The sequence below is a fragment of the Eptesicus fuscus genome, chromosome 8 (assembly GCF_027574615.1).
Source record: "Eptesicus fuscus isolate TK198812 chromosome 8, DD_ASM_mEF_20220401, whole genome shotgun sequence".
Classification (NCBI taxonomy): domain Eukaryota; kingdom Metazoa; phylum Chordata; class Mammalia; order Chiroptera; family Vespertilionidae; genus Eptesicus; species Eptesicus fuscus.
In genome coordinates, this window is record NC_072480.1 from 18,145,055 (window position 1) to 18,167,818 (window position 22,764).

Sequence of the window (22,764 nt, forward strand, 5' to 3'; positions counted from 1 at the left end):
AAAACTAAGAATTATAAGGTGGTTTAGTCTTAAGACTATTACTATTTTGAACAGCACATCTCACAAGTAACCAAAATTTCAGTATGAGATTAAAACCCTAATTTTCTGATGCATTTTACAGTCAATTGCACACATCACTACATGTACCCTAAATACTTCAACACCCATTTCATTAGCTGGAGTTCAATATTTGTTTACAAGCTTTTCTTTTAAGGTAAGTTTATACACAATGAAATGCACACATCTTAAATTACATTTACTAGGTTTTAGGATTTAAATTCCTATCAAGATCTGGAACAATTCCATCACCCCAGAAAGCTCCGTATGCTCCTTTTTACTCAGTCACACATTTCCACTCCAACAACCACTATTGTGATTTTTTTTCCCACCATAGATTCACTTTGCTTGTTGTAGAGCTTCACATAAATGGAATCATTGAGTATGGACTTGTGTAGGAAGTCATTTTTCACTCAGCACAAGGACTTTGAGATTTAACCACACTGTCACATTTATTTATAATTTGTTCCTTTTTTTGTAGTATTTAATTGTATAGTTTGGTTTTTCTTTCTCTTTGATGGGCACCTGGGCTACTCACAAATTTAGCTATTTGAATAACATGTCTGTGAATATTCTGTATAAGTCTTTTCTTGAAGCTACTATGAATTAAAGCATGTTCGAGTCTTCATGTGGACATGTTTTCATCTGTCTTAGATAAATGCCCAGGATGGAGTTGCAGGATCAAAGGGTAGGTATATGTTTAGTTTTATAAAAATGCCCATTTGGAAAAAGGCACAGCTTGTGGATTTTCAGCTATTCTTCTTTTCTAACATAACTCAATATGGCTATAAATTTTGGCCAAAAGTACCACTTTATATTGCATCCCACATATTTGTATTTTTGTATCATTCAGGTTTAAGTATTTTCTAAATTCCATGAATCATGTCTTCTTTGATGCAAAGTTTAAATTTTGAATTTTTCTAATTTCTTGTTGTATAAGACTTTTAAATTATTTGAATTTTAACTTAAATTCTGTGTGGTCAGAGATGATAGCTTGAATGATTGTGACTTTCAATTTTGTTGAGACAATGACTTTTGAGCTCATCAGTTTTCATAAATGTTCCATGGCAGTTGAGTTATTGGTTAGTTTCCAAAAAGGCTTCATGTGTGCTTCACTGTCTACATATGTCCAATAAATCATTCTCATTATATTTTTAATGTTTATGGGACTTATTGTTAACTAATATCTTAGAAACAGAAGGTAATTTTCCTGAACACCTTTCAGGGCCAATGGGTTTAGTGACTGACATTTATTCTTTGAGCTGGAACACCATTTTTCTTTCTTCTCTCGAGTAAGAGAATGTAACAAAATGATGATATGCCAAATGAATCCTGACCGTTCAGTTTGCAAATTTAGATTGAACCATATTTTTAAAACATTTTTCTTCCATATTTAAATCTTTGCATAAAACATTCCAAATCTGCTTATAATTAAAAAATATATGAATTGAGGTTCTCTAGGAGTTAGTAGGGCTCTTACTTCCTGATCACGTGCTACTGATCTCTAGGAATTAAATTTCTTATACACTGAGTGGCCAGATTATTATGATCTCCGAACACATAATAATCTGGCCATTCAGTGTGTGTGTATGTGGCCTGGTGCATGAATTCATGCATGGATGGGGTCCGGCCAGCCTGGCCAGGGGGAGGGGACATGGGTGGTTGACCGGCCTGCCTGCTAGTCGAACTCCTGGTGGAGGGGACAATTTGCATATTAGCCTTTTATTATATAGGATATACACTGAGTGGCCAGATTATTATGCGTTCAGAGATCATACTAATCTGGCCACTCAGTGTATATGACTTAAGTAAAAAAATTAACTAAGAATATTACAAAAAGGATTTTACATAAATATATATACAACAGAGTTTAGACATGTAAAAGAAAGAGAAACAAGCAAAAGAAAAAACGAGGAGCATTAAAATATAGAAAAAAGTTAAAGGTTATATATTTTTTTCTGACTTACATTGTATGAGGACACCTGCTCAGCCAATCTCTTTTCCCTTCCTGACAATATATGTTCTTCATCCTTCTTATTGAATGACTTCCTTGCTTCTTTTGTCTCCTGAGGAATGAACACAGATAACACATTATTGAACCATATAATTAAGAGAAAGTAAAAAAGAAATACTACTATTTTTACTCAGATTGAATAATTAGAGACCAAACTAAGCCAGGCTTGTTGAACCTCTTTCCATTAGAAATGTTAATATACTCGATAAGAGGTCTGTTAGTATTCTAAGATTTTCCTGAAAACAAGAACAAACAAACAAACAAACAAAAAAAACACACCACAACTCTATCAACTAACTGGAAGAATCACCTATTTCCTGAACTCAGACATGAGTCTGACAATGATGAAATGTAAAAGATAAAATAAGGCTTAAAAAGAAATCCTGTATTATATATTCAAAACTTGGGAAATCACTCTTGAGGAAATTAAAAAAATAAATAAAAGGTGTACAGACTGGAAAAGAAAAATAAAACTATACCCACAGATGACAAACCATCTAGGTAGAGAACCCCAAGCAATCAACAGAAAAACTCCTGGAATTAATAAGCAAGTACAGCAAAGCTGTAGGACACAAGGCCAATATACAAAATACACCAGCAATGAACAACTGGAATTCAAAATTAAGAAAAAGAACCATTTATCATAGCACACACACAAAAATAAAGTTTGTACTTAGATACATTTCCAACAAATTTTAGTTAGAAAAAAAACAATTAAAAACCATTTTTTCAAAGTGTACTTTTATGCTGTTGCTATTTGCTTAAGAAAACCAATGAGGCTCTTATACAATATTTATCTTATTAATGGGCTAAAACAACATTTTATTTAATAAAGTATGTTAAAAACACAGAAATAGTTCAATTCTTACTTTTCCATAAAACTTTTTCCAGAAAACATATACTTCTAATTATAAATATTCAGAAAAAAATGATGTTACGGTAGATGGATATAAAAACCTGACCATTTAAGAGTTAATAGATATAGTCAAGACTGGGAGGTGAGATATAACAGATCTTATTTAATTAACTTATGCATCACCCTTCCACTTCTTCCTAAGGAGCAATTTTACTCCTTTTAGGTAATGTCAGTTAAGTGAATGTGATATGGGAGATGTATGCTTCAGAATCAAATATAAAAAAGTAAGATGAAGTAAAGAGAACCTATTAAAAAGGAAGTTAAAACAAAGGAAAGGACTAAGATCTGTTACAAAAATAAAAAATTGGTCATGAACTTTACACAGGATCAAAAATATCAGAAAACAAATAGCTCTGTGATAATATATAGTTTGTTCCACAAATACATATAATTCTGTGGTACTATCTGCTATAATATAGTACTACATAAAGTTTAAAGGGTATTATATTCCTTTAATAGTCCACTGTAAACACAGAACAATACATCTTCAGCCCTGAAAAGAATGACCAGATCTAAACAACTCAAGTCACTAGGCCTACAATCACTTATGTTCAGATTGTATTGTCTAGTTTCTATTGATTCCATTCTCCTGTGATATTTTCCTCTGAAGATGCCCTGCATATCTGGCTGTAGGCTAGACAACTATTAATCTACAATGAGGAACAGAAGGATAGAAAAGTGCATAAATAAATGTAGGCACAAGTAAAAAGTCCATGTAAGCGAGGGAGTTAATTGTATTTTGGAGACAATCATAAAGGCTAAATTAGAAAAATACCAACATTATTTTTATAAGAAACCAGGTAAGAAACATTAGATGGGCCTTCCAGGACCAGTCATTCAAAGGGGTCGCTCACGTCTACACCACATCTTTTGCTGCCTCTTCTGCCCCCATATGTGTTGTGCACCTCAGCTTTCTATTACAACTCTCAGATTCCCTTTAATCTTCAGGGCAAATAAGGAACTTATGATGCTGCCACATATTCAGGGTAGGGTGCTAAAAGGTTGAGATTTCAACATATTATCCACATTTTAAGAATAGGGCTATTTCACAACCAATTTATAATTACACTATAACACAATTTATAGTTACAGAATGAAAATAGGAATCCTCATAAGTCTAGGTACTAATGAACAAGATAAACAGAGTGAGGGGAATGAACTAAGTGTGCAACTGTTTAAGTCAGAACTGATAAAGCTATAATCATAAGGTGCTAATTAGTAGAATATTTAAGATTTGAATGGGATAGCTTAAGGGAATTAAAACCTTTGGATGGAGTAAATTTAAGGAGGATGTTGGTTCAACTCCTAATTTACAATGGAATATTTCATAATAAACAGAAAAGATTAAAGAAAAGAAAAATGTAAGATAATGATGTATTTTATGCATACTTCTTTGGGTATATATTTTGTAAATTATTTAATGTATTGATAAAAGTGCTTCTTTTTTATTGAGGTATAATTGACATAACATTATATTAGTTTCAGGTGTATAATGTAATGATTCGATATTTGCATATATTGCAAAATGATCTCCACAATAAATCTAGTTAACATCCCTCACTATACAGTTACAAATTTTTTCCCCTTGTGATGAGAACTTTCAAGATCCAGTCTCCCAACTACTTTCAAATATGCAGCAGAGTATTATTAACTATAGTCACCATGCTGTGCCTTACATCTCCAGAACTGACTCACTTTATAACTGGAAATCGGTACCTTTGACCCCTTCACCCATTTGCCCGCCCCCTACCGCAAGCAACCACCAATCTGTTCTCTAGACCCATGAGCTTGGTTTTTTCTGTTTATTTTGTTGTCTTTAGCACTATTAATGCAAGTGCTTCTTGCCTATCTTGATAGTAACAAGAGTCTTTATGCATCATTTATCTAGGTCAGTGGTCGGCAAACTGCGGCTCTGTTCACTAATGAGTTTGCCAACCACTGGGATAGGGGCTTAATCACAAGGAACAACAACAGCCTGTAATCATTGTAATGGTTTCCTTTGCCCTAGGACAGTGGTCGGCAAACTGGGGCTTGAGAGCCACATGTGGCTCACGAGCCGCAGTTTTCCACTCTGTTGACTAATGAGTTTGCCGACCACTGACCTAGACTCTCAATTCCAATAATTACAGGCTGTTGTTGTTCCTTGTGATTAAGCCCCTATCCCAGTGGTCAGCAAAGTCATTAGTCAACAGAGCAGCTAATTATAATTACACTATAACACAATTTATAGTTACAGAATGAAAATAGTTAACATCCCTCACTATACAGTTACAAATTTAATGAAATGTATTACAAGCCGCATGTGGCTCACAAGCTGCAGTTTGCCGACCACTGATCTAGGTTAATCTGTGGCTTTGTTTTTCCCCCCAAGATATTTTAAAAGATACCTTGTAATGGAAATAGTTTGATGCTGTATAAGGACCAGTTTTGGAGTTTCTAACTCTAAGAACTTGGAGTTAGAAACGTCTAGCATGGAATTATATTCATCACTTACCAGCATTGTAATACCAGAAACACTGACCTCATAAAGGTTAGTTTCTCCTATAAAATTAAGTCAATAAACCCATGTCTCAGAGTTTTCTAGAGATTTGAATGATACAATTTATTGGGAAATGGTAAGCAAATGGTGTCACTTTCCTTCCTTCCAACTTGCCTTCAAGGGGAAATCTGTATTTTCCCTTCGGAATCATAATTTTCAAAATAGTACGGTTAAATAATTCTGCCTTACGCCTTTCTAAAATAGCCAACATGGACAGAAATACGTGAACAACCACTTCCACCTTGGCTTTTCTTTCCCTGTCGGCGGGAGTATCTGTCCACACTGATCGATCTCCAGATTTGACATCGGTTCTTCTCTTAAAAGTTCTGGGCCCAAGACCAAAGTCTTTCAATTCCGGAGGAAGCTCAGTCATCCAGGACTCCCTTGTAATGGGTTTAGCTGAATCCTTTAAGAGAAACAAAAGGAACTGATGTTTTTATCATTATTTTACCAATTTTTAAAATCTAATTTATTGTTCTTTTGACTTTATCTTTTGCCATACTCAACTGTTTCAGTAGGCAAATTTGCCAGTCTTTTCCTTTTATAGTTTTGGATTACCCAGATCCCAAATTTTCTTTATATGTATACATACATACTTGTTACATATACACGGTGGGACAAAAGTAGAGGAACAGTTTTTTGTATGGAAAATAATACAATAAATAATAATACAAGCCCTGACTGGTGTGCTCAATGGTTAGAGCATTGGCCCATTACCTGAAGGTTGCCGGTTCGATTCCCGGTCAAGAGCATGTACCTGGGTTGCAGGTTTGATTCCCGGCCCTGGTTGGGGTGCTTATAGGAGGCAACCAATTGATGTGTCTCTTTCACATTGATGTTTCTCTCTCTCTGTCTCTCTCTCTCTACCTCTCTCTCCCTCCTTCTCTTCCACTCTCTAAAAATCAATGGGAAAAAATATCCTCGGGTGAGGATTAACAACAACAACAACAATAGAAGAATAAACTAGCCCTGGCTGGATGGCTCAACTGGTTGGAGCATTATCCTGTGCAATGAAAGGGGTGGGTTCAATCCCCAGTTGGGGAGGAAACTGATCAATGTTTCTTTCACATGGATGTTTTTCTCTCTCCCTAAATATCAATAAACATATTCTCGAGTGAGGAGTAACAAAAAAAGAATGAACCATGTTTTGCATACTCACCACTGTAAATCTACTTTTGCCTAACCCTGTATATGTATTTTTTAATGTCTATTTTTAAAATTTAGATTTTTAATTTAGTCTGTTTTTCAGAGTAGAGTATATTTCAAACTTACATCATCTCCTTTAGTCAGTTTTTCTTTCATTCTCTGGGCTCTTTTATCAAACTCTGCGGTTACACTATAGTTAAGTGGTCCTTTTGCAGGCATTGGTCCAACAATGTCCTCATCTTCACTGCTATCTGTTTCCTTTTGAAATAAGACATCATCTTTAAACCAAGAGGTTATAGAATATGATCCCAAATTACTTAAAATTTAATTGACATAATTACTTAGAGACAATAAAACAAAAAAGCAAACAATACATTGTCCAACACACTAAACTGAAAATGAGAAGCCAGAATCATAAACCCAAATCCAATCTAGGTTTTAAGTCATTTTGGTATTTTGGATGAGTTAATTTTTAAAAAACAAAAAAGGTGAGTTATTTTATTCAGAAATACAATAGAAAATATGTACCTTACTGGTTTATATTTTGTGCTGCAAGGCCTCAATTTGCCTATGACCTTAGGCCTGTAATTTGACATTTCTAGGCCTCAGTTTTGTCCTTCTGATGGGATTATAACAGCTTCAACTAATAACTACTCTGTTGCTAAGAGAACACTAGTTTTGTTCATCCTCTTGGAAACCATGCTCTTCTCAGGAAACTGGGATCTTCTCTAATTCCCGAGGGAAAATGTTGGTAATTCTAGGCCAAACACTCTGGTTTTATTTCTCTTGACCATGTGATCAAAGAAATGTGAGAAGTGGTCTACGGGAAACCTTGGAAGGCTTCCCTCCCCAGTCCTGAAGGGCCTCGGGTACAATTCCTGGTCAAGGGCACAAACCTCGTTTGCAGGCTCGATCCCCAGTGCAGGAGGCAACCAAGCAATGTGTCTCCTACATCGATGTTTCTTTCTTTCTGTCTCTCTCTCTCTCTCTCTCTCTGTCTCTCTCTCTCTCTCTCTCTCTCTCCCTCTCTCCCTCCTTCCCTCCCTCCCCCCCCCTCTCTCCCTCCCTTACATTCTCTCTAAAAATCAGTGGAAAAAATATCCTTGGATGAGGATTAACAACAAAATAAAATAAAAAAGGGATACAGGACAGGGGCCATTCCCCTTCTCTGTCTGGACGTTGCCATCTGCATGTGAATCTTAGCACTCTGGCCGGCTTCCTGATATATAAGGGGTCAGCCTAACGGGAGTTAACTGTAGATGATAGAGAATATGGGGAAAAAAAATCAATGATCTCATTAAGCTGTTGAATTAACAAACCCTGGAATGACCCTACCCCTAGACCTCTTATTATGTATGAAACACATTTTCCTTATTTTGAGAACACAGATTATATACCAACCTGGACATTATAAAAACCCATTTGCTAACTACATAAATTAAGACAATTCCATTTTGAGTTGAATTTTCTGTTATTTGCAGCTAAAAGCATTCTAGCTGACATACTATCCCCCAGGATTGTTTTTCGGATTAACTTAAGTTTATATGTTATGCAAATCTAAGTAAATTATGCAAATATGAGTTTATCTTGTACTTTGCAGTGTCTGGTTTGTGGCAAGGGCTCAACAAATGTTAACCATTATTATTATTATGTATGCCTTAATTTGGGGGTATTATGTTATGAATGAGAGTCTAAGAGAAGCCTCTCTTTGAGGAAATATGAAAACAGAAAAAGGAGGGAAATTCCAATGCAAAGAATTCAGAGCCAAGAGTAACTTGAACAGGTATGCTATGGTGCAATCTCTAAAACTACGCGGCCCTCTGCTGTGTAACCGTGTTTAACTGCTCTGTTTGAATTCTCTCAATGTCACTAGCGTCTGTGGCTTTCCCTTTCTTTAAGCTTAGCAGTGTATTAATTTTGTTGCAATCTTATTTCCCCCCAGCACTCCTTTGTGATGTGGCTGGCAAAGCCTAGCCTGAACCTGTGAGAGCTCAGTCTTCCATATGGCTAGAAGTCCTACCTCTGATAATTTATTCCTATATTTAACCACCTTGTTAGAAAGGATTCCTATACTCAGGTAAATTCTTCCAAGTTACTCTCATGGCATGAGTAGTGGAGGTGGTAATAATACTAATAGTAATATTATTATTATTATAAATTAAATACCCACTGTTCTAATTTATCCTTACAATAACTCTATAAGATAATAACCTGTATGCTACTAATAAGAAAATTAAGCTCAGCTAGGATTCAAAGCTCTGGCCTACCTCTCTCCCTTAACTCTTTCCTCATTCTCTCCACTCTAACCATACTAATTGTTTTTAAATAATTCTTTATTGTTGAAAGTATTACATATGTCCCCTTTTTCTCCCCATTAACCCCCTCCAGGCTCCCCCTAGGTTTCCCCCAATATTAAAGTTTTTAAAACCCTTTCTCCCTCTCCGTACTTTTTTTGTCTTCAAATAAGCTATCTGTCCTCTCTGGACCAATCTTTCCTGCCCTTTTTGCTAAGCTAGTTCCTACTCATCAATCTTCAGTTTAGACATTTTCTCAGAGAAAAAGACTTCCTCATTTCTTCAGATTAGATTTCCCTGTCATGGTTCCACTATATTTTGTCTCACCTTTTGAATCACTCATATTAAGCAGTATTTGTTTACTGTATATATTCCCCACTACACTAAGCAATGAGGGCAGGGACTGTGTCTGACTTATTCATTCAGCAAATACTTTGAATGTCTACTGGAGATAAGACAAAATCTCTGTCCTCAATGGACTCATATTCTCACGGGGAGAAGTTAATAATAAACAAAAAGAAGCAGTAAAGTAAATGGTATCTTAGGTAGTCATAAATGCTATGGAGAAAATTAAAGGAGGGAAGGGGATAGAAGTAAAGGGAAAAGGAGTTAGCAATTTTAAATTAGGAGGTCAGAAATAACCTCTTTCAGGTGACAGTCCAGCAAAAAAAATGAGGCAAGACACAGATACCTAGGGAAGACCAATTTGGAGAGATTTAGCAGGTATAAAGGCTCAGGGGTAGACGCCTACCTGTTTATTTGAGAAGGTATGGCAAGGAGCCCAGTGTGTTCAGATCAAAATAGAGAGAAAATCACGGAGCTAATGGAGGCCAGATTGTAAAGGGCCCTGTAAGGACTTTGGCTTTAAGCAGAGGAAGAACAATTTATGGTCCTGAGTGTGTGACATGATCTGACTTTGTTTCATCCAGGCAACTCTAGCTGCTGTGTTGAGAAGAGGTAATTGAGGAATAAGGGCTAAAGCATGAAAACCAATAAAAGAGGTGAAATATGGTGTTGATTTGGACCAGGGTGGTAACAGAAGTGGCTGGATTCTGAATGTCTTTGTAGGTAGGAACAAAATAATTTGTTGACAGATTAATTTCTGTGACTATATGCTTGACACACTGTAGAAGCTCTATAATATTGGTGAAAGAATGAATAAATGATTCTGAAGTTCATGATCTTAACCACTGCATAGTATTTCCTTTAATAACAACCTCAGTGTAACTGTTGAATACTCAATAAAGATAAACATACAGGAAGCCACACAATAGCAGAGTGAACAGGTGATTTAAAGGCATAAGAACTGGGGCTTTAATAAGTACAAACTGTGCAATCTTGTGTATATTAGCTAATTTTTCTGGTTTCTAGCATCTGTAAGATGTGATCATACCTATTTCATAACAACGTAGAGAAGATAAAAATAATATCCATATGAGTAACATGCCTTAAAAATTATAAAGCACTGTACAAATCTCAGCTATTGTTGAAGATCTGGCTTTCAACAAGAAAACAGCCTTCACTCTCGACTCCAAAATCACTTGATTTATCTTTTCATAAAATTACTTATCCGCCAGAGCCTTTGCTATATACAGGTACCAGAGCTAGGTAGGAGAGAGTTAATTCCAAGGTAAAGATCATTATTTAAAAATTCCTCAGCTTTCTCTGTTCTGGGTCAGATCACATTAATTCCTTACATTTTTCATCATGTTCTATTTTCTAGCACTTTGAAGCTTCCTTTTAAGGATTATCATGAAAAGGTAATACCCTTCCAACATTACATATTATTTTTCTAATAGAATCTCAGGTCTTATAATTGATTTATCTACCTATGCTATAATCCTCAATTAATCTGAATATGACTGTCTTACATCACATTTGAGTCAAATAACTGTAGTCATTACTATTATTTAAAAATTATGTAAAGTCTTGAGTTTGTTACAGCTTATCCTTTAAACAAAAATTTTCCAAACCTTAGAGTTGAAATATGATGATACTTGGTGCCCTGGATCATCTCTGCCTTTGTCACTTTTCTGTGCAGATTTAATAAAACCAGGTGGTAATGCAGGACCTATTATAGGCCTGAAATATAAAATGTACCTTTATCATTTTCCCGTGACTTTAAAAAGCAGTTTTCAGAATAAAATTCACAAAAATGATAAAAAGTCAGAAAATAAAAAATGTTGATGAGAATTTAACATATTATTTTTATTTATAATTTAGTATTTTTCCACTTAATATTTAAAAAATCTAATTTTTGCATTTTTATTTCTATTTGTTAGTCAATGGTTAGATACTAAACCTGTAATTCTCAATCTTTATGGCAGTGGCGTATACCCACTTCCTAAAAGAGCTATCTCTATCTATACTAATAAAAGGGTAATATGCTAATTAGACCAGGAGACCTTCTGGACAAAGCCATGGTGGCGGGGCCAAGGCAGAGGTGGTTAGGGGCGATCAGGCCAGGAGGGGAGGGCAGTTGGGGGTGATCAGGCTGGCGGTGGGGGCAGTTGGGGGTGAGCAGGCTGGCAGGGAGGGCCAGCTGGGGGCGAGCAGGCCAGCAGTGGGGGGCAGTTGGGGATGATCAGGCTGGCAGGGGCGGCAGTTGGGGGCAAGCAGGCTGGCAGGGGGGCAGTTGGGGGCGATCAGGCCAGCAGGGGGCGCAGTTGGGGGTGAGCAGGCCGGTTGGGGGTGCAGTTGGGGGCAATCATGCCGGCAAGGGGGGGCAGTTGGTGGCAAGAAGGCTGGGGGTGGAGGGTAGTTGGGGGCGATCAGGCTGGCAGGTAGAGTGGTTAGGGGTGATCAGCAGGCAGGCAGGTGAGCGGTTAGGAGCCAGTGGTGCTGGATTATGAGAGGGATGTCCCCCAAGGGGTCCCAGATTGGAGAGGGTGCAGGCTGGGCTGAGGGACACCCCCTCCCGTGCACGAATTTCATGCACCGGGTCACTAGTAGGTATATAATAGCCTAAGCAACTGGCTGACCGGCCAACCAGCTGATCGGCCGGTAGCTATGATGCGCACTGACCAGAACGGGGCAGACGCTCAATGCAGGAACTGCCAAGCTGCGGTCACTGGCCAGCAGCGGTTCTCGGTTCTCGGGTGACGCACCTGGAACCAGAGAGGAGGGAGCCCAATTCCTCCGGGGTGCATCACCTGAGAACTGCCCTCTTGCAATCCAGGACCCCTCGGGGGATGTGGGAGAGCCGGTTTCAGCCTGATCCCCACAGGCCAGGCTGAGGGACCCCACCGGTGCACCAGGCCTCTAGTTTTAAATAAAAATGGTAATTAAAAAGAGTTGTTATTATGGACTAAAGCCTACGAAGATGTTTTTCTATTTTGTGCCTTGGTTTTCAGTTTCGATATTCACTGTCCACTGAAAAATACGTTAGGGGCATTATAATTATAGTCCAAACTTCTAAAGTATAAACTGAGTTTGAAGGACATGTACCGCACATGCACACAACAGATGTTAGTAACTTAGGTTACACGTATCAAAAATCTAAGCCTTGTCCTCACTAATCTGAAAATGATGTGGCAGTGTATAGAAAAAAGTGCATTTGAAAAAAAGGAAAAGTTGCTGTGCTAACCACATGTCAACCAGCATAACTTTGCTTCCATAAAATAACCTTGCCAGATATAAGTCACTCCATTTTCTAGGTGAGCAAAATAATGCTCAAGGGCAACACACACTATAGTGGCAGAGCTGGAGTCTGAACCCTGGACTACTTAATGAAAATTTCATTTTCTTTTAAACTGCCATTTGTCAGCTCCTTGTTTTCAGAATAAACTGCCATATTCTGAGGGAACTGCCATCAGTCCAGAAGGGATAACTGCCTAAATTCTGGGTCTTAAAAAGAGAAAACTTTACTTTGTATAGAGAAAAAATGTAAGATATTTTCTACTCTTGTTCATACTTTCAAGTTTCTTTATCCTTTCTTTCATACCAATGTCTTTTTCCAGAGCTGTCACTGAGCCATTATTAACAAGCAAGATGGGAATGAAGTTCTAAGCTGAATTTTCTAGATTGCATTGTCCTCAAATAGAGCCTCCCAGACAAGCCTCCTGGCTGAGGAAAAACAGTGCTGAAAATCAGGTCTGGGTTCTGATCCTAGCCATTTCATAACCTCTTGTCTTGGTTCATAAAGCCTCTTTGAGCCAAATCAATTTTGTATATAAAAAACAGGGAAATTTGGCACTGTTAGAAAGATCAAATTAGTTATCATAAGAAGTACTCCATGGATTTTTTTCCTGAGTACAATTATTAGCATATTTACAAATGCAATTAAGGCTTAATTCTCTGGCCTCAGGGAATTTGTAAAGATAAAATTACTGGTACATGAAATCTTAAAATATAGTAAAAGAATATAATCATGACATGTTATGGCTGTATAAAAGGTTTCTGCCTACATTATATGCTACCACCTATTTATTTTACACATGTATTTTATTATTGTCAAAATATAATTCTCAAAAAAGATACTGCTATACATCTAATAATTTATTTTCCTAAAAGAAGTATTATATTCTCAGCAAATTTTCTATAACAGGCCAGAGAGGAAATTTTAGGCTTTGAGGGCCACATTTGGGTCTCTGCTGTATATTTGTGTTTGTTTTTTAATGGCCCTTTAAAGATCATTCTTAGCTTGGGGCCATACAAAAACAGACAGTATATTGTCTATCCCTGTTATTTCTGAAAACAAGGAGCTGACAAATGTGATGATAAACTCTGAATATAATATGTACAACAGCCTTTTCTTTTTAACTTGCTCTTACACTGGTTAATAGTATTATGAATTATAAACAATTTGTTGTGCAATTTCATATTTAGCATTTCAAAATTTTGCAATTCCAAGAAGATAGGAATCAACATTTACTATGAGCTTACTCTGTGCCAGGCACCATATAAGATACACACACGCGTGTGTATGTATATATACATGTGAAATGAAAAAGTCTGGGCTAGAAGTCAAATACCAGGATTCTAGGCCCCAGGTGTACCACTTACTGTGTGTGCAACCTTATCTGTTTAAAAAAAGGAGAAAGAAGGATAATGTTCCACTCAGCCTACCACAAAACACTTGTGTATCAAATAAAAGATGAGGAGGTTCTATAAATTATGAAAGTGCCATAAACATGTAAATAATTATAGGAAATTTTATTATAATCATTTTTATTTAAAAGATTATTTAAAAGCTTGTTTAAATAATTATTTGTGTTACATGAATTTCAAATATTATAAAAACATGTAAGTAAAAAACAATCACAGAAAACTCATTAATGAACTACCAGGCACTAGTTAAAATATTTAGAAAAGACTGGCCTGAAATATTATGCATTATCACCTCGGAGGAGAATCATCCTGCTTTTTAAATCCAGGAGGAAGGGCTGGTCCAAAAAATCCTTCATCATCATCATCATCATCATCATCATCATCTTGATTTCTCCTCTGTTTCCTGGAGAAATGGTAGTGAAACTTTATGCATATGTCAAACATTTTTTTCACAAGAATTTTAGTTTTTAACTTCAAATAGTTGTATAAATACTGAAATAAGAAATTAATCTTGCCAAATTAAACACACACACACACACACACACACACACACACACACACAAATACCACAGTAAGTCATCTACTAATCTTTTCCTGGAATTTATTTTTGGCCTAAAATGGTTAAGAGATTGGTTACTTATTTTTACAGCAGTAATATATTAATTTCCTATATTTTCTGTGGTGTTAAAGATTCTACTCATGAAGTTTCAAATAGTAGTCTGTTTGCTAGATGTTTCTGAGCAAAAAGTTTATGAAGTTAGCTTTTAATCTTATTTAAGGAAAAGTTTTATGCTGCTATTCTGTCTCATACACTGCATATGTAATTTTAAAAGAATAAATCCTATTGTTTATTTGGAATATTTGGTCACTTTAATAACACCTTAAAGACAAATTCTATAAGAATTTTATTGAAATTCTAGATATCTCCACATCTATGTACTATTAAAATAAATGTCTTTGTAAAATGTATAGTTCATGAGGAAATGCCACAGGAAATGATTTCTTCCTGTTTGTATAAATGCAGATGTGCTATCCCCCTCACTAGCTATCTGTTCCAGCCAATGTATACCAGGTTTGAAGCTTGGATTAAGAAAGTGACTGACCTTGCAGGTGGACCAGTGTCATCTTCTTCAGATTCTTGGTTTCCTTCTCCGTACAAAGAATTACTGTCCTCATCGCTGTCTGATGACTCTGAACTACTGCTTTTATAATTAGGGGGTAGAGCTGGTCCTGCAACTAGAGATTTCTCGTGTATGTCATAACTAGCCACAACTGTTTCAATGAAGCCCCAGCTGACATTCTATACTTTCTTTTCTGAATTCATGGCATTGACTGGCTATCTTTTATTATGGACTTTAATCTTATTTGCTCCAGTTTTTTGTACAAGAAGAAATAAAAGGCATCCAAATTAGAGAGGAAGAAGTAAAACTGTCATTATTTGCAGGTGACATGATATTGTATATAAAGAACCTAAAGATTCCACCAAAAACCTACTAGAACTGAATTCAGTAAAGTAGAAGAATACAAACTAAATATTTTAAAAATCAGTTGTATTTTCATACACCAATAATGAATTATCAGAAAACAATCCCATTTTCAATTGCTTCAAAAAGAATAAAATACCTGTGAATAAATTAACCAAGGATGTAGAAGACCTGTACTCGGGAAAATTATAAGACACTGAAGAAAGAAATGGGAGAAGATACAAATAAGTGGAAGCATATACTGTGTTCATGGATAGGTGTCCTTACTTCTCAAAGCAATCTATAAATTCAACGAATTCCTATCAAGATATCAATGGTGTATTTCACAGAACTAGAAAAAATACTCCAAAACCTTATATGGAAACACAAAAGACCCCAAATAGTCCCAGCAATCCTGAGAAAGAACAAAGATGGAGGAATCACACTCCCTGGTATCCAACTATACTACAAAGCCATAGTAATCAAAACAGCATGGTAGTGGCATAAAAACAGACATATAGATAAATGGAACAGAATAGAGAGCCCAGAAATAAACACATGCTTTTATAATCAATTAATATTTGACAAAAGAGGTAAAAACATACAATGGGGTAAAGATAGTCCATTTAATAAATGGTGTTGGAAATACTGGACGGATACGTGCAAAAAATGAAACTAGACCATTTTTTGACACCATATACAAGAATAAATTCGAAATGGCCTACAGACTTAAAACCATAAAAATCCTAGAAGAAAGATAGGCAGTAAAATCTCAGACATTCCTTGTAGCAATATTTCTTCTGATATATCTCCTTGGGCAAAAAACAAAAGGAAAAATAAACAAATGGGACTACATCAAATTAAAAAGTTTTGCACAGCAAAGGAAATCATCAACAACATGAAATGACAACTCACTGGAGGGGAGAATATGCTCATTGATATATCTGATTAGGACTTAATATCCAAAATTTATAAGGAACTTACTTAACACCAAAAAAACCCCCAAACAATCTAATTACTAAATGGGCAAAGGACCTGAATAGACACTTCTCCAAAGAGAACATACAGATGGCCAAAAGGCATATGAAAAGATGCTCAATGTCACTAATCATCAGAGAAATACAAATTAAAACCACTATGAGATATCACCTCACACTTGTCAAAATGGCTATCATGAATAAATCAACAAACAACAAATGTTAGCAACGATGGGAAGAAAAGGGAACTGTTGTGCACTGTTGATAGGAATGCAGACTGGTGCAGTCACTGTGGAAAGCAGTATGGAGTTACCTCAAAAAATTAAAAATGGAATTGCCATATGGCCCAGTGATTCTACTTCCAGAAATTTATCCAAAGAAACCCAAAACACTAATTTGAAAGAATACTATATATGCACCCCTATGTTCATTGCAGCATTATTTACAGTAGCCAAGATTTGGAAGCAGTGCAAGTGTCCATCAGTAGATGAATGCATAAAAAAGCTGTGGTACATTTACACAATGGAACATACTTGGCTGACAAAAAGAAAATCTTACCCTTTGTGACAGCATGGATAGACCCGGAGAACATTGTGCTAAGTGAAATGAGACAGAGAAAGACAGGTACCATATGATTTCACTCAATGTAGAATCTAATGAACAAAATGAACCAACAAGGAAAATAGTGACAGAGTCATACAGAACAGGCTGACATCTATGGGGGGTTGGGTGGGGATTGCAGGGCTGGGTAAAGGGATTGACCAAAAAAGAAAAAAAAGAGAGAGAAAAAATTCATGGGCACAGACAACAGTGTAGTGATTGCTGGGGGGAGGTGGAAGAGGGCATAGGGAGGATAAATGGTGATGGAAAGAGACTTGACTTGGGATGTTGAACACACAATGTAGTGTACAGATGATGGGTGGTAGAATTGTGCACCTGAAATCTGTGATATTTAGTTAACCAGTATCACCCCAATAAATTCAATAAAATGTAAATTAAATTAAAAAACCAGAATATATGAAAATTAAGAACTTAGGTTCATCATAATATACTAATGAGAGATCAAAAGGCAACTCATAGAATTAGAGAAAATATTTGCAGCACACATCTCTGAAAAAAGATTCATGCTGAAAAATGACTTTTGTCCAGACTATATAAAGAACTCTACAAACCAGTAAGAAAAGGGACATCTCAAAGAAAAAATGAGCAAAAGACTTGACACATATCCTAATGACAAAACAAAAAACAAACAAAACAAAAACAAAAAACCAAACCCATGAAAAGGTGATCAACTTTGTCACCAGAAAAATACAAATTAAAGCTACTATGAGATATTGCTACAAATCATCAGATTTTAAAAACAGATAAAAGTATTAGTGAGAATATGGAATGAGGATTCTCATATATGCTGGTGGGAGTGTAAACTGGTACTACTTTGGAAACTGGTAGAATCTACTAAAGATGAATGAATATACGCATATCCAGTGACCCAACAGTTATGAGATGAAAAAGGTTGAATGTTGCTACTCTAGGTGGAAACATGGCCTCCTGGTAGTCCAAGAACAAAAATTAGATTGAGAAATGGGAGAGTTACTCTTTTAGCTTTATTCTTTTCCAACTATAGTGTCAGAACCAGGCTATGAATTAGAGCAAACATTAAAGGAGATAGATATGCATGGAGGAGTCTGAAAAGCACTTACTTGGCAAATACAAAGTGCTACTATGTTAAGGCCAGAAGACTACAGTGCAATAGTGGAGACAGATAAGCCAACCAGTTATTCGAAAACAATGTGATAAATACATGATGTAATTAAGTAGGGAAAAAACCCCATGAGTAAAGAAGAAGGCATGACAAAGCTTGGGAGAGTTTTGGAAAGCTTCACTGAGATGCCATTTAAGTAGGGCTTTCAAGGATGAGGTAGGAGTTTGCCAAGTATGTTGAGTGCAGAGTGAAGCCAGAAGGAGGTTAGAGAATTGAGGAACTGCCAGAAACTCTAACTGGTTTGAGCACTGGGCTGTGTGTGTGAGATGCAATGACAGAACTAGAAGCTAGGATGGATGGTCAGGCTAGAGAGCACGGCATCTTCTCCAAGAGCCAGAGACACTGTATATCAGAAGGCAGTAAGACACGGAGTACTGACCTCATTCTAAATAGGGCTCCACCACTTACTAGCTGTGTGATCTGGTAACAGCCTGAGCCTCAGTGTCCCCAATTGTAACATGGAAATGTGTTCAAAAAGGGGGGCTCTGTAATAACATTGACAAGGTCACTGAGGGCCACGTCTGGGCAGGTCTGATCAGAAATTCCTACTGGGCAGGTCATAGAAGGTAGTCACACCCCAGGCCTATAGCTTCCTTAGCAAAGTCAATCTTCACCCTAAGTGAGCCCTGTCCATGGTTCTTATGAACGTAGGACAACATACCTTTGAAATGATACATAATTTTCTTTTCTAGACCCCTCAAAGGCACAATTGCAGGCACCAGAGGACAGGACCACCAGAGAACACAGGAGCGCTCTTTGTTATCTTGTTGCATACCATCTTGATGTACTATAAATTTTAAGTGACTATCCTGTACACACCAATGTAAAAGTGTTTCTTCACTTTGCTTTTTATTTAATCCTAGAGATTTCCCCGCTTTGCTTCCCACCCCCTTAATCTACCACCAGTGGATTTCATGTACCTTCCTTACTTTTTTCCCTTTGATACTAAATACATCAAGAGAAATGCAAAACTGCCCTTCTTTAGAGCATTTTCTCAATCCGTTCAGATCTTTATTCGGGGCATGTCCACAAAGATTTGGCTTAAATAGCCCCGCCGCTGTGGCTCAGTGGTTGAGCCTCGACCCCATGAACTGGGAGATCACGGGTCAGATCACGGGGCTCGGTCTCCAGCGGGGGACATGCAGGAGGCAGCCAATCAATGATCTCTCTCATCACTGATATTTCTATCTCTGTGTCCCGCTCCCTTCCTCTCTCTGAAATCAATAAAAATATTGGTTTCCACAAAACTCTTCTGTAAGCTTGGACAAGTTCTTTCCTCGACAGCAAGAATAATCTCTAACTTACAAAGTTGCTACGAGGATTAACTGACTGAATGTGCATTGACAGTTTCGCAAAGCGTCCAGCCATGTAACGCTAAGTGGGAACACATCACTATTATAATAACTACCGGGCCGAAACTCGTTTCTGAGGCCCTCACGGCCTCCTTTCCCCCACGGGTACGGCTTGGGAAGGAAAGTTAGCACCCCACTCCCCACTCCCCCGCTCTCCAGGCCTCACTGGCACTCAGACCGCTGCGCGGGCAGGGAAGGGCCGGGAGGGCCCGGCCGGCGGGACGCGCCGCAGCTTACCGGGGCTGGGGTCCCGCTCCTCGTCCCCCGCGGCCCCGAGGGCCTTGAAGCCGGGCGGAAGTGCTGGCCCGATCAGATCCCTCGCCATGCGCGGTGGCCGGTACTGATCACGCTGGCAAGTCTATATACACAGAGCCAAGCCTTCCTGCTAATCAGCCTGCGATCCTTCGCAGAAGCCGGAAGTTTTCCCGGCGCTGACCGATGACGTTTCAGCTTGTGGTTGGCTGAGCCGCGTAACTCGCGCGGACGGAAGTGACGTGAAAGGCCGGCTCCAGTTCGCACGCTGGGTTCCCAGCCTGAGGCTAGCATGGCTGAGCCGGCTAGCGGGTTCGTGACTCCCGCGGGGTGGTTTCCAGCCCCCGAGCGGATCCCCACGTTGGGGCCTCTGAGCGACACGGTCCCGCTGCAGCACAAATGGATGCTCTGGGCCATGTTGCCGCCGCCACCGCCGCCTCCGTCGCCGCCTCCCGCCGCGGGGTCAGAGCCCGCCACTGAGGCGCAGCCCGCCGCGGAGACCCGGGCGCTCCCCGAGGCGCCCCCGCGCTTCGACGCCCAGGTTCTTCCCGGGACCCAGGCTCTCTTCGACACCCAGTCCCGCCTAGATTCTCAGCCTCAGATCAACGGCCAGCCTTCCTGGAGTTTCCAGGCTTCGACATCTTGGCACTGGAGACCGCCTCCTAGCAGTTTTCCTCCGCATCAGACATCCCACAACACTCCGGGTAGGCTGCTACTCCTCCCGTTCCTCTCCTTCGTCCCTCTTCAGTTTTTCTCCCCCCCCCCCCACCCCCTTCTGATTTTGCGCTGCACGCTAGGGAGTCTGATCATTCATGTCTCACTATTTGTCCGACAGGAATGTTTTCCTTGCCCTTTCATTCAATTTAGCAGTTAGTTATTGAATTCCAGCTATGTACCAGGAACTGGGAATGAAGTAGGAAACATCTGGTGTAGGAAAACAGACAAACAAAATGAAGGTGTATTTGAAGGCAGTGAGTGCTGCGGAGGGAGATAAAGAAGGGTAGGTAGTGCAGTTTTAAGTGTCAGTCATAAGGAAGGTGACATTTGTGAAAAGACTTCAAGAAGGTGAAGGATCAGACCCGTGGGTACTTCTGGGGGAATAGGGATACAGGTAGGACGAACCGCAACTGCAAAGGCCTTGAGGCAGGAACTGTACAGATCAGTGTGTCTAAAGAGGAATGAGCCTGGGGTAGAATTGTAGAAAATTGGGGATAGGGCAGACCTGTGAGGGCTTTGTAGTTGATGGGACTTGGGTTTTTACTGTTGTGATATGGGTAGTGAGTGCAGCGGAGTGACATGATTTGATCTGTGTTTTTAAAGGATTAATGTGACTACCAATAGGAATCGAATAAAAGCGAGGCCAGTTAGGAAGTTATTGCAGTTTTCCAGGTGAGAGATATCGGGGACTTGGACCAGGGTGGGGCTCAGGAGGTGATGAGAAGTAGTTGGATCCTAGATATATTTTGAAGGTAGGGTAGGACCAAAACCATTTGCTGTAAGTAAAGAGATACGAATAACTTAATAGTTTTTTTTGCCAAACAAGTAGAGAGAATGTGGATAGAGCTGATTTGGAGAGAAGACCAGGAGAGAGTTTGAAATATGTGTGTCAAGTAGAGATGTTGAATAGGCTGTTAGCTATTTAGTACTTTCAGGGGAGATTTGTGGCTGGAGTTGTACATATAGGTGTCATCAGCATATTGATCATATTTAAAGACATGATATTGTTCACTATTCTCCAACTTAGCATAAAATTCCTTTTACATTACATTGAATCTAAATCAGTGTTTATCCCGTGCCAAATGCTAGGAATATGAATGTGCCTAAGGCAGTCCTAAGTCAGGTGAGATGGTTCATAAATGTAAATCACCATACAGTGTGACTGGTGATAGAGGCATATAAAAGGTGATTTCCAAGTGTTGAGGCATTGGAAGAAATTTCTTGGGAGATGTTTAGGAAGAGATACTTTTAAGGCAGAGGCAAAGAGGTGTCAGTACAAAGAGAGTTCTGAAGATTACAGTGTTCTAGTGTGACTGAAGCAGAGTATGTGAAAGGTGTGGGGAAAGAGTGAGAAAATATACCAGGATCTCATGAAGGGCTCTAGGAAGACTTTTGCAGATTTAGAGTAGAGTTGTGATGATAGGAGGATTATTTTTGTGATGTCAATGTGCAGGGTCTGTTGGAAGAAACTGGCAAACAATTTGGGAGGCTGGTACAGTAATCTAGGTGAAAGATAGGGCTTCAGAGTTGGATCATGGCAATAGGGAAGGAAAAGGATTTAGGTCAGTGGTTCTCAACCTTTCTAATGCTGCGACCCTTTAATACAGTTCCTCATGTTGTGGTGACCCCCAACCATAAAATTATTTTCGTTGCTACTTCATAACTGTAATTTTGCTACTGTTAATGAATTGTAATGTAAATATCTGTGTTTTCCGATGGTCTCAGGCTCTACAGCAGCGGTTCTCAACCTGTGGGTCGGAACCCACAGGTTGAGAACCGCTAGCAGGGTGGCGACCCACAGGTTGAGAACCGCTAGCAGGGTCGCGACCCACAGGTTGAGAACCGCTAGCAGGGTCGCGACCCACAGGTTGAGAACCGCTGCTGTAGAGCCTGAGACCATCGGAAAACACAGATATTTACATTACGATTCATTAACAGTAGCAAAATTACAGTTATGAAGTAGCAACGAAAATAATTTTATGGTTGGGGGTCGCCACAACATGAGGAACTGTATTAAAGGGTTGCGGCATTAGAAAGGTTGAGAACCACTGATTTAGGAGAAAAAGTATTTCACGATGTTGTATTCTGGTGTAAAATTGATGTTGAAAGAGCTGTATAATGTACTGTTTACATTTCTAATGTTTGAAATACTACATTATTGCACATAATGTCTGAAATAATCTGAATTTTGTCAGATTAGCTTGTCCATTGCTTACATGCCTAAAG

At 38.5% G+C, this 22,764-nt stretch overlaps 2 protein-coding genes across 5 annotated transcripts in view; one reads left to right on the plus strand and one right to left on the minus strand.

Annotated features, from left to right (window-relative positions):
* Positions 1-20,006, minus strand: part of GPALPP1 (GPALPP motifs containing 1) — a 33,698-nt gene extending 13,692 nt beyond the window's left edge. For 3 of the 4 annotated variants that reach the window (XM_054719813.1, XM_054719812.1, XM_054719811.1), the window contains exons 1-7: positions 19,807-20,006; positions 15,119-15,251; positions 14,308-14,418; positions 10,940-11,048; positions 6,799-6,930; positions 5,768-5,932; positions 2,025-2,123 (exon numbers count right to left, since the gene is read on the minus strand). In XM_054719813.1, the coding sequence (XP_054575788.1) occupies positions 2,025-2,123; positions 5,768-5,932; positions 6,799-6,930; positions 10,940-11,048; positions 14,308-14,418; positions 15,119-15,251; positions 19,807-19,894 (837 nt within the window). In that variant the 5' untranslated portion in view covers positions 19,895-20,006. The remainder of the gene's footprint in view (positions 1-2,024; positions 2,124-5,767; positions 5,933-6,798; positions 6,931-10,939; positions 11,049-14,307; positions 14,419-15,118; positions 15,252-19,806) is intronic. The other variant, XM_054719814.1, reaches the window with a different exon arrangement.
* Positions 20,007-20,069: 63 nt separating this feature from the next.
* The window catches only part of NUFIP1 (nuclear FMR1 interacting protein 1), a 45,771-nt gene continuing 43,076 nt past the window's right edge, over positions 20,070-22,764 (plus strand). The window contains exon 1 of the mRNA XM_008145556.3: positions 20,070-20,525. Within this exon, the coding sequence (XP_008143778.2) occupies positions 20,114-20,525 (412 nt within the window). The 5' untranslated portion in view covers positions 20,070-20,113. The remainder of the gene's footprint in view (positions 20,526-22,764) is intronic.